The sequence below is a fragment of the Balaenoptera borealis genome (assembly GCF_965194805.1).
Source record: "Balaenoptera borealis genome assembly, chromosome: 1".
NCBI lineage: Eukaryota > Metazoa > Chordata > Mammalia > Artiodactyla > Balaenopteridae > Balaenoptera > Balaenoptera borealis.
Window position 1 is genome coordinate 111,367,547 of NC_138860.1, and position 13,115 is coordinate 111,380,661.

At 38.2% G+C, this 13,115-nt stretch overlaps 1 protein-coding gene across 3 annotated transcripts in view; it reads right to left on the bottom strand.

Annotated features, from left to right (window-relative positions):
• ABCD3 (ATP binding cassette subfamily D member 3) overlaps nucleotides 1–12,752 on the bottom strand; it is a 99,904-nt gene extending 87,152 nt beyond the window's left edge. For 2 of the 3 annotated variants that reach the window (XM_082384406.1, XM_082384408.1), the window contains exon 1: nucleotides 12,516–12,752. In XM_082384406.1, coding sequence (XP_082240532.1) covers nucleotides 12,516–12,625 — 110 coding nt within the window. In that variant the 5' untranslated portion in view covers nucleotides 12,626–12,752. Of the gene's footprint in view, nucleotides 1–3,023; nucleotides 3,115–12,515 lie in introns of all 3 variants that reach the window. The other variant, XM_082384407.1, reaches the window with a different exon arrangement.
• Nucleotides 12,753–13,115: the final 363 nt, after the last annotated feature.

A 13,115-nucleotide genomic window follows, 5' to 3' on the forward strand; every position in this document is an offset into this window, starting at 1 on the left:
GTCACTTAGATGAAAATCAAGGCATCCCAGCCACCAACCAGCACCAACTACCAGATATGAACCTTCCAGTGCAGCCAATCCTCTACTGGGTTCCTCATAAGGGAACCCAAACAAAACAAGCAAAGGAACTACCCAGCCATCCAGAGAAATAAGGGGGGAAAATAACTGTTGGGGTGGTTTGTTATACAACAATAGGTAACTGACATAAATAAAGAGATTCCCTTTCATTTGTGAAAAGTCATGGGTCAAAGAAATTTTTAAAATATTTGAAACGAATGATATACATATCATATGATATGTTTACAACATAAGTGTTTACATCTCAAAAAAACTGTGGCATGCAACTAAACAGTGGTTAGAGAACTTTATAACCTTAAACGAATACATTAGAAAAAACTGAAAATTCATCATCTATGTGAACATTAGAAAAAGAACAAAATTAACTGAAGTATAAAGAATAAAAGAATACAGATAAAAGCAAATAAAAATGAAATAAAAGACACTCAACAGAGGTAAAGCAAAACTGAAAGTCAGATTTTTTAAAAAACTGACACATGTTACAAACTCATGGCAAGATTGATGAAAAAAAAAAGGGCACTATAACCAGTTTTAGAAATTAATCTATAAATTAGATGAAATCCTCATCAAAATCCCAACATGCTGATTCTAAAATTTAAATAGAAATAAAACCAATGTAAGAGTTGATAACTGAGGCACATTTCATATTTTTATAAGATTCACTGCATTCATAAAGTTTCCTCCAAAGCATCTATAAGAGAGCATTAACTACTTATTTACAAGTAGTGAATCATTAGGTTCATAATGACACTTAAGAAGAATTCATTGGTCACCTCCAGGGAATAACAAGAAACTGATATATAATAAAGAAGCAAATATCCATCCTGCCTTTCCTAACTGAACTGTACCACTGGGGAACCAAATAGATGAAGAAAACTTCCTTTTTACAGAAGCATTCCACCTTATAAACGAAGTAGTAACCGAATTCAAATATCACCATTTGGAAGCCCTAATAAACTCATTGTTCTAGGTATCAAGTATCAGTGGCTGCTCAAATCACAAAAAGAAACCACCAGACATTATATATCTCGTGACAGAGAGTACACCACATCAACACCTAGGAAGCATTCTTGCCCAAAAAATAAAAACAAAATCTAAACTTGATCAAGCTTTTAGATCCAACTAGCAATTTACAGGAAATACAGAGAATGAAGAAAAATTATACAACTGGCATAATCCAAATTACAGAATATGTATAGGTGAAGACACCTGGTTGCTTCAACAAATAAACTATAACAAACGGGAAAGAGAAATGGCATGCAGACTCATAGATTAAGAGAGACTCGAACAAAAAATCCCACAAACACATCTGAATTATAGTGCTCAGGAGCGCACCTTTGGGTGATAAAATTATAAAGAAATGCAAAAATGTAATTACTATAGAAGTCAGGATAGTACAGAGAAGGGGCTGTGACTGGGAAGGGGCATGTGGCTTCTGGGTGGATGGCAAAGATATTTCTTGACCTGGGTGGCAGTTACAAAAAAAGTCATTAATTTATATACGTGTTTTATGCACTTTTCTATACTTGCTGCATAATATACAATAAAAATGTTTTAAAAATCTTAAGAGTATTCCACCATGACTATATTTTAAAATTAATATACCACAATAAAATTGTTAATCTAACAATTTACATAACTTTGAATTTAACATAAGACTTTTTCTTAGCCCCTGAATGATTCTTGACTGTTCTTTTGAATCTGAAACCGAGTTCCCTTACTGAGTTTATGATTACTCTCTCTATCCAATTCTTTATTCCCTTTTCTGTCCCCTCTGACCTCAATCCTGTGCTAACTGAACACTAATCAACCAGAGTCAGATGACGAAAACTGCTATTGTCGATAACATCGTTAATGTACTAAAATTGCTATTATATATATCATCATTAACATACAAACCCATGTTGTTTCTCCAGGGCAAGATGAGCTAATGGACCCCCAAGCCACGGACCACCTGGTCTGAACCTCATAAACCAGAACATCCTGACTCCCAAAACTATGATTAAGAAATGTCACAAGATGATGATTAGTCCCAGCTTTCGTTTTTCCCCTTTAAAAAAAAAATCCCTAACTCAAAGACCAAGATGGAGTGGATCTGAGGCTTGTCTCTCACGCTCTTACTTGACGCCATGCAATAAACCCTTACTTTGCTGAAAACACCTGCTGTCAAGAGTTTGGCTTTCTGTCCATGGGCGCATGAGGCCTTGCTTGGTTACAAATCTAAGTATATCTGAAGGATCTGATAAAAATATTTTATTCTGTCTTTTACCCTCCACACGGCTAATTCAAACGTAAGAACTCTTATAATCAGGTACCATTTTTACCTTTCTGATTACTCACCGATAAAATAAAGATAATAAAACAACTATCTCAAAAGACTGTTGTGAGGAATAAATGCAAAGTATTTAGAACCTATAATATGGCAAGTGCTCAATAAATAGTTAATAGTAAGGTTATCAGCTTCATGTCTTCGCAGTCCCTTCTTCTCAAATCATAACTCCACTATCGCCATGCCTTTGCTCATGCTATTTTCTCTACCTAGAATGCCTTTTACGCCTTATCTCTTAAAATCAGGCACAAAAGTGAAACCTCCCCAGGTAACAACCAAAACAATCAAACATTCCCAATTCAGTGCTCCCTCCCACAGAATTATTATTAGACCACAGGTCTAGTCATACTGACTTGTACGACTTTTCTATGTATTTGTATTTCCACAAGACAGGGGTTAGAAATAATGTTCATCAATTTGGTATCTCAATGCCTAGCCTAGTGACATACAAGAAGCATTCAATAGAATGTACTGGATAAACATTGTATTTCCTTCCACATTGAAATTTTCTTCAATGAAGTAAGGGGAAGTAGCTATTTTGTTGAGCCAGTGATAAAATACAGAGAGAAATGTACTCACTCATCAATAGTTAAACTGGAAATTATCTGATACTTACGTTAAAAATGGGATCATTTCATTGATTCTGTCCTACACTTGCCTCCCCCCGTGCCTCCACTGCTTTACTGAACAACACATCTTGGGCATTACTGCAGGGGAAAGCAAATGAATACCACAGTTGAAAACACGTTAAATCTAATTTCCTGATGCAACAAAATTGTATCACAGGTAAACGGAGAATAATATTTTAAATAAAATATACCAGTAGTTTCTTTTTTTAACTAGAAATTTGGTGTGAAATGTCCAGACACAGGATTCTCTCTTTTAATAGTCTGTGAGTTTCTTAACAGCAAAAATCTTGCCTAATTTAATTTTTAATCTTCCCAAGTGCCCAATACAAAACTAAAATGAAATGGGTTCTGTCTTCTCTCACTACAGGATCCATCTAGGAAACAGACCTAATCTCATTCACTACTGTGTGTCCTCAGCACCTAGCACTAAATGTTGAATGAAGGTACAGACTTGTATCATACCACCCAACTCTCGAGAATAGGACCTTTTTTTCATCTCTATAAACCCAGCATCTGACATGTAGCAGGCACGAGATGTTTTGTGAGTTAGTGCGTGACCTTTGGGTCCCTTTCTTTGAGTGGTTCATTGATTCCCACGCCACCCTACTTCCTCCAGTCCTTGTTCTGGAATGAGGAAAAGATCTGATTCTACCTCAACTTAAGTTAACTTAAGTTAACTTCTAAGATATAATGAAGAAAGAATGACAGTAACACTGAATATGGAGTCAGAAGATTGATGTAAATTACCATGAAGCATTTTTATAAGCAAATTAAAAACATGCATAGTAAAAAGGAAATGAAACAATACGCCAATACCATATTAATCAAAGCTAAGATGCGTCGGCTGTAAATTGCATCCTAATTTCAGAGAAGCTGAAATGTAAAAAAGTCCTACTCACTAAAGTAGGATAAATTTATAGGACCACACTTCTTCCTTCTGAGGAGACACTCTGTGTCTTGTTGCTTACTTCATAGGTTTATGAAAGTGTAAATGTTTTAAATAGCGACATTCAGTGACCTATAGACACAGTATGCTGATTAAATAACCAAATTATGATTTACCTAGAGAAGCTGCCTAATTCCACATTGTACATTTATTTTTAATGCCAACAGATAACTATTGGCACTAAATTAATGCCAACAGATAACTTCTTAAGCAGAGAGTAAATCATACAACCCGTGTTTATGTCTATTATTATGGTACCATTATAGTGGTATGTGAGATTGTTATGTCTATTCACAGATATCAAATTAGCTGAATGCTTTGATGAGCTTTATTTTCAATGTTATACTTTATTAATTTAATTGCAATCATTCAGGACTGCTAATTAGCCAAACAACAAATGCATGTTTTTTTTAAAGAAACACCTTTACCACACTCAATAGTTTTATCTAACAAGGCTTCAAACTATCTTAATATGCATAATAGTTCCCAATGGAGAGCACAACCATCAGTTATCCAGACCATTTTATCCTAATGCCTATGGAAGGCTATATTCTTAAAAGAGATGCCTAAAACAAAAGTTATTTCCTCATGAAAAGAATGTTATGATAAAAGCCATATTCTTAAGCAAGGGCCTTATGTCTAATTTTTTGTAGAAATGACTACAAATGTCATTTATAAACAACTCTAACATTCTGTAAAAAAAATCACTCCAAAAAAAATAACAATAGGGAAATTACAGTACCCATTTTGCATAAAATTTAATCTGCCATATATAACTCTAAAGAAAATTATAAAGAGCGCCTATCTTTCTTCTTCATAACTCCAGTTTAGGGAATTCCCTGGGAGTCCAATGGTTAGGACTCCATGCTTCCACTATAGTGGGCATGGGCTCAATCCCTGGTCAGGGAACTAAGATCCTGTAAGCTGCGTGGTGAGGCCAATAAAATAATAATAATAATAATTCCAGTTTATATTTTATTGCAACAGATTAGAAGGTGGTGATATTCATCATCCATGACCGAAAAAGGAAGACCATTCCCCACTGACTCCACAGCAGAAATATCACAGAGGAGGAAGGATTCTGACTGGCCCAGTACGGATCAAATGCCTAGCCCTACCGTCAGAGTGCCAAATATCACCAGAAGGAAAGGTGTGAAAAGGTACCAGGTAAGTTAAAGATGAGAACCAATACAACCCCCAAAAGGTATCATTTAAAAGAAAGGTTATAGTGATATAAATACATTGTTCTATACTTACTCCTGTCCGGTAACTTATTGACAAAATATACAGAAAGAATACCAATTAAATGTGCAGGATCTATTGTATAGCACAGGGAACTCTATTCAATGTCTGAGGTGACCTAAATGGGAAGGAAATCCAAAAAAGAGGGGATAGATGTATATGTATAGCTGATTCGCTTTGCTATACATTAGAAACTAACACAACATTGTAAAGCAACTATACTCCAATAAAAAAATTTTTTTAAATGTGCGTGATGAAAAAAAATTTAGGAGAAAGTGATGTGCCCAAACAAAGATAAGTTGTAAATACCCACACCCAGGTTTAAAAAAAAAAAATCAAACAGCAAGCTAAGAAGGGGAAAGAAAGGGAAAACAACTGTGCAAGCTAAAATATGAGTGAAGAATACTGACTGTCACAAAAATGAATGTAACCTCACCTACTGTAACAAAAGTTTTGGATTTACAAAGCAGGTAACAGCCCACTCCACTCTGTCAGTCAGACCACACTTAGAATAATGAATTCAGTTTCAGACCTCCCTTTAAGGGGTGGAGAAATAGAGTATCATATTCAGGAAGCAACAAATGAAAAAACACAGAGGACTGAAACCATGTCACATAAAAGTAACTTAAATACTTCCCAACTCTGAATGAGTCTATCAATTCTAAAGGTTTCTTTAGGGAGATTTTCGTAGGCATATTTCAGGAAATTTTTATGAAGGCTCAATAGTTACTGAGAACCTAACAATGGGATGTTTTGCTGTCCTTTGGCAAGCACAGGGATAGCTAAAGCTATCTTCTATTTACTGAGCTTTGTTCCAGCTACTGAGTTAGGACATTTTCTCATTTAATCCTCACAACTACTGATTAAGTAAATACTATTATCCCTGTTCGATGAGAAAACTGAGGCTTAAAGAGGTTGAGTAAATTGACCAAGATCACAGATCTAGCAGATGGCTGAATAAAAACCTGAACCCATATCTAACACCAAAGACCATGTTTGATACTATGCTGAGTGCCTCCATAATAAAGACAGGTTTCTGCATATAAAAATATGCATTCTTGGAAATTAAAATAATCCTGAGGCATTATTTTACACCTCTAAAGTAGTTCCGCCTCCAAAAAAATTCAAACATCCCTTAATGATGATTAGAGAATTAAATTAGCACTCATTCATAGTATTCTATGACACAATTATTAAAAAGTAATATGTGGAATTTGTGTAGCTCCAGAATGTTTATGCTTTCCTTTTCCACAAACACTAAAGAAAGCTTATAACCTTCCTTCATTAATCCTAATTCTGGCAATTTATTCCAAGGAAATAATCCAGCAGAGACAGAAATGTTCACTCACAAACACATATAGTATTATCTGTAAAAATTACAGAAGCAATCTACATACCAAATATTTAAGGGTAAAATAAATTATGATATAGTCACACAAAGGAGTATTTATGTATTTCTTTTAAAATATAGTAATGAGGTTCATGTAGAAACACAGGAATGATGTCTATGCTTTAAATGAAAATAGAAAACCATGTATATAACTGTGTAAAAATATATGCATATAAATAATAAAAGGTAATAAAAATAAAACAATATGTGTGTTATGGTGATGACATTATGCATGATTTTTTAATAGATCTTTATTGGAGTATAACTGCTTCACAATACTGTGTTAGTTGTCTGTTGTACACCAAAGTACATGATTTTTAATTTCTTAAAATTGCCTTTAATGTTTCCACTCTATTGTTAACTGTCAAAAGCAGGTTATAAAATAATGATACTATTTTTATAAATTTCTAAGACTTGCTTTACCCATGCATATAGAAGGGGCCCAGCTCCTACAGAGCTCATAATATACTTCAGGAGACAACATTTACATTTGTAGCAAGAAAAAAATTGTTATTTAAAACAAACAGTAACCATAGCTCTAAGAAAAATGGGAGGGAAAACAGTGAGGATGTATGGGGAAAGAGAATTCCAGGCAGGGGAATAGCAACTGCAAAAGCCCTAAACGGAATGCCTGGCCAATGATGCTAATGTGCCCAAAGCTGAGAAGTTTAATTATAATAATTAAACAGTCAGTACCTAGTTACCCACAGCATACCACAGACAGCTGCACAGTTCTGAGAACATGACCTGCATCAGTTGGTTTCTGTATAGAGCTGCTTTTCCTGGCAAATCCTTTAAGGCCTTCTTTACCTATAGCTGCTTAAGCATCTCCTTTTTATTCTGAGGATCCATATGATGAACCCTACAACATCCACTCATGGTTCATCCTAAGGGTCTCATGCAACTCCAGCCCCTCACCTGACACACGCCTGTACTTTGCAGAACGTTCAGTGAGCCTGTGAAACTGAGAAAAGTGAAGCCAGCCCCTTCTAAAGCTTGATTTGAAAGGAGCAGATCTCAAGAAGGAAAGCCGAATTCAGGTATGCAGGAAAGCTGTAGGGAGGTTAGTGGGGAGACAGTACAGGGAGTAGAAGCTAGAGATAGGAAAACATCCAAGGGGTACAGAAAAGACACAGCAACAGGCCACAGGGCTGAGGCTCAGGGGAAAAGAGCCAACAAATTTACAACAGTGGGAATGTACAAGAAACTTGTAAATAAAAGAACTACTCCATTTTAAGATGTTCCCTATGTTGCAATATAATCCCTGCCACTACTCCCAAATTTTCAGTAAAGCTCTACTACAAATACCTGCTTTGTGACTGATGCTTTGGAGGAATCAAGGCAGATACCAAAATGACAGGCTCAAGAGACAACATACAAGTGGGATCTAAAATAGAGCAGAAGCATAGAAGTAAGGCATGACTAAGAGAAACACAAGCTCCCTGAAACTCTCCAAAAATATTTGGTTATTCCTACCATCTATAGATTGGGGCTTTGAAAAAGGACAAAGGACCACCCCATAAGCTGGTGGCCATGGCTACACTCTGATGGCTAACAACTAGATCATACCCAGTCAAACAATTAATAGATGAAAAAAGAAAAGTACCTAAATACATGGTTCATAAGATTAAAAAGGGGTTGTTTAAAATTACTTCATGGAAAAGGTGACCTTGACGTAACCCTTAAAGGGTAAGAGTTGAAGAACAGAGGATACAGGAAGAGATATTCCAGGTATGGCTAATATCATGAATAAGGCTCCAAAGCCAGGAATGAGTGTGGCCTGTTCAGAAAACAGTGCAGAAACTGGCCTATTTGGAACAGAGAGTAGTCACTGGCAGGCAATGGAATAAAAGATTAGCCAGGTAAGGTGAGACCAGATAAAGGAAGGTTCTGAAATCCAGGAAGAGAAATCTGAACTTTGACAAGCATTCATGGGAAGAGAAAGAAAACTGCTTTGTTCTGTTTTTGTTCTTTGTTTGGTTTTTTTAAGATCATAAAATAGTTTGGCAATGTAGACTGGTCTCTTCCCTGCCTTCTAAAACTGGCCCACTGATTTCCTACCCTTCCCTACCCCCAGTTCCTGTTATATAATCTCAGGTACACAACTATCACTTCTCTGAAGATAATGCCTTTACTCATGTTTGTACTAGTACCCCATCTCCAACTGCCTGTCAGACAATTACCCTTAAAAATTCTTCAACTATCCTACATCATTTGTCCACCCTATAAATACTTACTGAATGTCCATCCTATGACATGTGCAAACTAGGAATTTAAAGATGACTCAGTCCATGCCCTCCAGAAACTCACAGTCTGACGCAGGTAGAAGCCAAGAAAATAAACTACCATACAGAGTGGTAACTAGAGTAGGGGAATGCTTAGAGCAGCCTGAGAGCAGAGGACAACAACATCAGTTTGGAGATCAGGAAAAGACAGGAAAGTGCTAACCGAACTGAGTCTTGAAGGTAAATAAACATCAAAGGGTGGGAAGAAGTGGTGGGGATGACAGTGATTACAATAAGACTGCAACAGCTGGGCAGAGCCTGTCCTACTCAGAGTGTGTTAATTCCATATGGCTGGCTGAGTAGAAGCAGCAAAGGACCAGATCATGAACATCATTCACTCATGCTAAGAATTTTGTATTTTAGAACAGCTGAAAGATTTTAATGAAGAAATAACATGATTATATTTGTGTTTGGACTTAAAGAGTACCACCAAGCTTCTTCCTCCCATAAAATGCAACAAAAGTCTGATAAGGGCTGCTACTGACATTCAATTTATCTCCAGTTATTCATTCCTACCCTCTTTCTAGGCTTAGCTCACATCCTTCATAAAACCTTCCCTAACTCTTCCCAAACACATTAATCTCTTCTTTCTCAGAATTTTTAAGGCATGACTGTCTGTACACTGCATTGTCATCATCTCACATTTTTAACTAATTCACACTTAAAGATGTCATATATTTTTATAATGTATGTGTAACACACACACACACCTCTTCATCCCATAGCACCTAGTAATACAACATTCTGAAACAGATACTTCCTTTGAACTGAAATACATGGTCTCCTTTATCCATGAGTAAAAAGATTCCACTATTCCCCATATAAATAATAAACAAAATAAGATGTACGATTAAGCAAAACTAGGGTGAAAAAGGTTAGTATGGTGGTCACATAGAATGAATAAAGAGAACTTTCTGGGGAGATGAAAATGTTCTAATTTATGAAAGGGATGTGTTATACTATTGTATCCATTTATTTTAAAAATGTACAAGATGTGTACAGTTCAATATATATAAATTTTACCTAAAGATCTGTAAAAATAAGGGGTGGGGAGCAAGGAGCTATAAGAAACAAGAATGGTAGAATGTTAATGGTACTTCTTGTGTGAAGTGTATAGGAGGTCCATCATATTATTCTGCTTACTTTGAATATGTGTGAAATTTTCCATAATAAAAAGTATATTTCACCCAGTCAAATCATATATAACTAAAAAATTACTCAGAACATTAAATTACTCATTCTCCCAATGTCTGGAATAAAATGACACTGTAACTTTTAAAGTGATTTTATTATCTTTATTAACTATCTGGTTCTAAGTAATATCTTCTAAGGAATACCTTCTAAGACAAATCTACTGTCAATAGCATAGACAAATAAAGGTCAAGCAGTCACAGGTTCCTTAATTAGGCACTAGATAGCAAAATTAATTAGCCCTGTTACCAAAGCTACCCGAAAAGCCAGTAAAATATAAAGTTAGAATTTTCTGATCTTCAAGCTATGAGGCCAAAGATAGCAACTGAAAGATATCCAAATGATTCTGGAAGTATATTATCTACAAAGATAGATTTGACACCATTCTTAATGGTTTTATAGTAATTCAACCATTTTACCTCAGTAATTTAAACATCATGCTTATCTGCTCATAATTTGCATTCTCCTCCCACAAACTAATGTGTAAAATAAAGATTTTCCTTACTATTGCCAGTGTAAAAGATTAACAACAATCTTTTGTTCAGTAAATTAACTGTTGCATAATTTAATCCCCCAAAAAGTTTACAAAGTTTCTCAAAAAGAGGTTTGTAAAGCGTTTTATATAATAATGAATAAACACTTAAATTATTTAATAAAACTGATTACATTATACCGTCTTGCTATTATTGCTACTATTTCCCATTAGATTATGTTTAAAATTTCCCTCACTCAATAATCTATGGCCTTATTAATCAGTAACTACTTTAGCTGTGACTGGAAGGGACTTGAAGAGAGCTTCTGGGTTGCTGATAGTATTTTTATCTGGGTGCAGATGAGGGTGATGATTACATGGGTGAGTTCTATTTGTGAAAACTCTTCAAGCTCTACACTTATGTGTATTTTTCTACAAGTATGTAATACTCCAATAAAACAAAGTTTTTAATTAAAAAAATCATAAAAGCAAGCCAGAGCTGTTAGGGCTGTCCTCAAATCCCCCTCTCCCATACTAAAACACCTGTTCTATGCACTAAAACACTTCTCTGCAAAAGTGTAATTCCAAGTTATTTTATAGCACTCAGCATTTTCTATTGGTATATTCCCAGATAACAAATAACTTCCATTTGCAACTGGGAGATCAGAAAGCAGATCTAACAGAAAATTTTGTTTATATTTTCCAGAATAAATCATTTTAAAAGCAAACTGAAGAGAAGAAAAGTGAATAGGTACTGTACTGTCCTGACAAAGAAGCAAATCATTTTCAACTTTGTTAAGCAGATTTAGGAAGGAAAAGAAAGACCACTGCTTCAGACTAATAAGATAAAGAAGCCAGGGGAAGGTTAGTAAGAACTTCAAGGGAAGGAAGGCCACTTGTCAGTGTTTTAGTCCAAAATCTACTACTAATAAGATACATTAGGCAAATCAAAACAGAAGGCAACAGTATCTGCCCAAAGAAATGAAGTAAAATGGATGAAAGCACGATGCTAAGATTTAATACGAAATATCCAATAGTAGCAAGAATGCTTTAGCCTTTTCTCATTCATCTGAAGGAAAGTGACTCCCAGCAAATAAAAAATTATGTCTTGTAACGCCACAACAGTAACTCAATTCTCTCTCTTCCTTCTCTAATCTTATAATCTCCCAAAGTTAAATTTAAACATTAAAATTCTCGAGGGAGAAGCAGCGGAATATAATCAAAAGGGATCTGGACCCTTATCTAGAACACACATTCACCTTCCACCTGCGAGTCAGGGAAACGAACCTTGCCCTCCAAATACCTCGGAACCGATTCAGCTTTTCCGATGAAATGCTAGGGCGTTCACTGACCAACTCGAAGGGGACACCACTTTAGAAAGCAACTTTGCCAACTGGACCCAGGACAGTTCACACGAACCATCCTCGCGACTTTCAACACCAACTACTAAGGAATCGTGCCAAACCTCACTCATCCAATGACTTAGACAACAGCCTCCAGTCTGGTGAGTCCAATCCCCATCCTCAAATCACACATACACGTCCACAAAGCAAATCCACGGTCTGTCAGGAGATGAGATGGCAAAACAAGAATACACCCAGAAAGCTGATGCAAAAAGGAGGTGGTGGTGTTGATACAAAAAAAGGGAGGACATCAGGGGCGACGGCCTCGGGGCAGAGGCATGGGTTTGCTAGCCGGCACAGGAAAAAGATTCGCACACCCGGGGGCAGAGTGAGCAGCCGGACAGGCCGGCGGAGCGCAGGGAGCACGGGGGACGCCCGCGCCGCGGGGACACCGGACATCCTGACATTGGAGCCTGGCAGCGGCCGCAGCCGGCCCCCTCTCCGCTTGACCCCGCGGGGCAAAGGGACTCGTCCGCCGGGCGAAGAAGAAGAGAGCGCGGGGAGTTCACGTTCGGGCCCAGGAAGGCGGCGCGGCCACGGGCCTTCTTACCCGTGCAGGCCGAGGGCGCGGCGCCGCTTGTGGAGCAGGCAAAGCAGCAGGAACGCCATCCCCGCCAGCGAGGAGTTTCGCACGGTCAGGTACTTGCTGAAGGCCGCCATGGCACAGCCTGTGCTAGCGAGACGGGGACAGGCACGGGGACGCGGCGACGACTACCGTAGTGCAGGAAGCGCGGGGGAGACTGGGAGGAGAGGAGCGCGCCGGGGGCGGGCGGTGCCGGCAGCGCAGGACCGCCCCCTGGAGCGCGCCGCCGCACCGGCCGCGCGCCGGAGCCCACCACGGACTTTGGCTCGTGGGGAGCGCGCGCGGACGTCACGGAGGCCGGAAAGGTCCCGGGACGCGCTCTGCGCACGCGTGGACCCTCGCAGGGTCTCCGGGAACGCGGGCTTAGAGACAGCCCTGGGCCTCCCTCTGCTGCTCCTGGCTACTGCTGGGTCACCGTGTCGCCCCTGCCTCACCCCTACCCACCACCTCCGCGCGCACACACGCGCAGGCTTTCACAACAACTGGAAAAGCGGGCCTGGCCTGCGCCGGGGGCTTGGTGGGACCTGCCACTCCACCTTCAGGATGGGCCGTTACCACCCTCTTAAA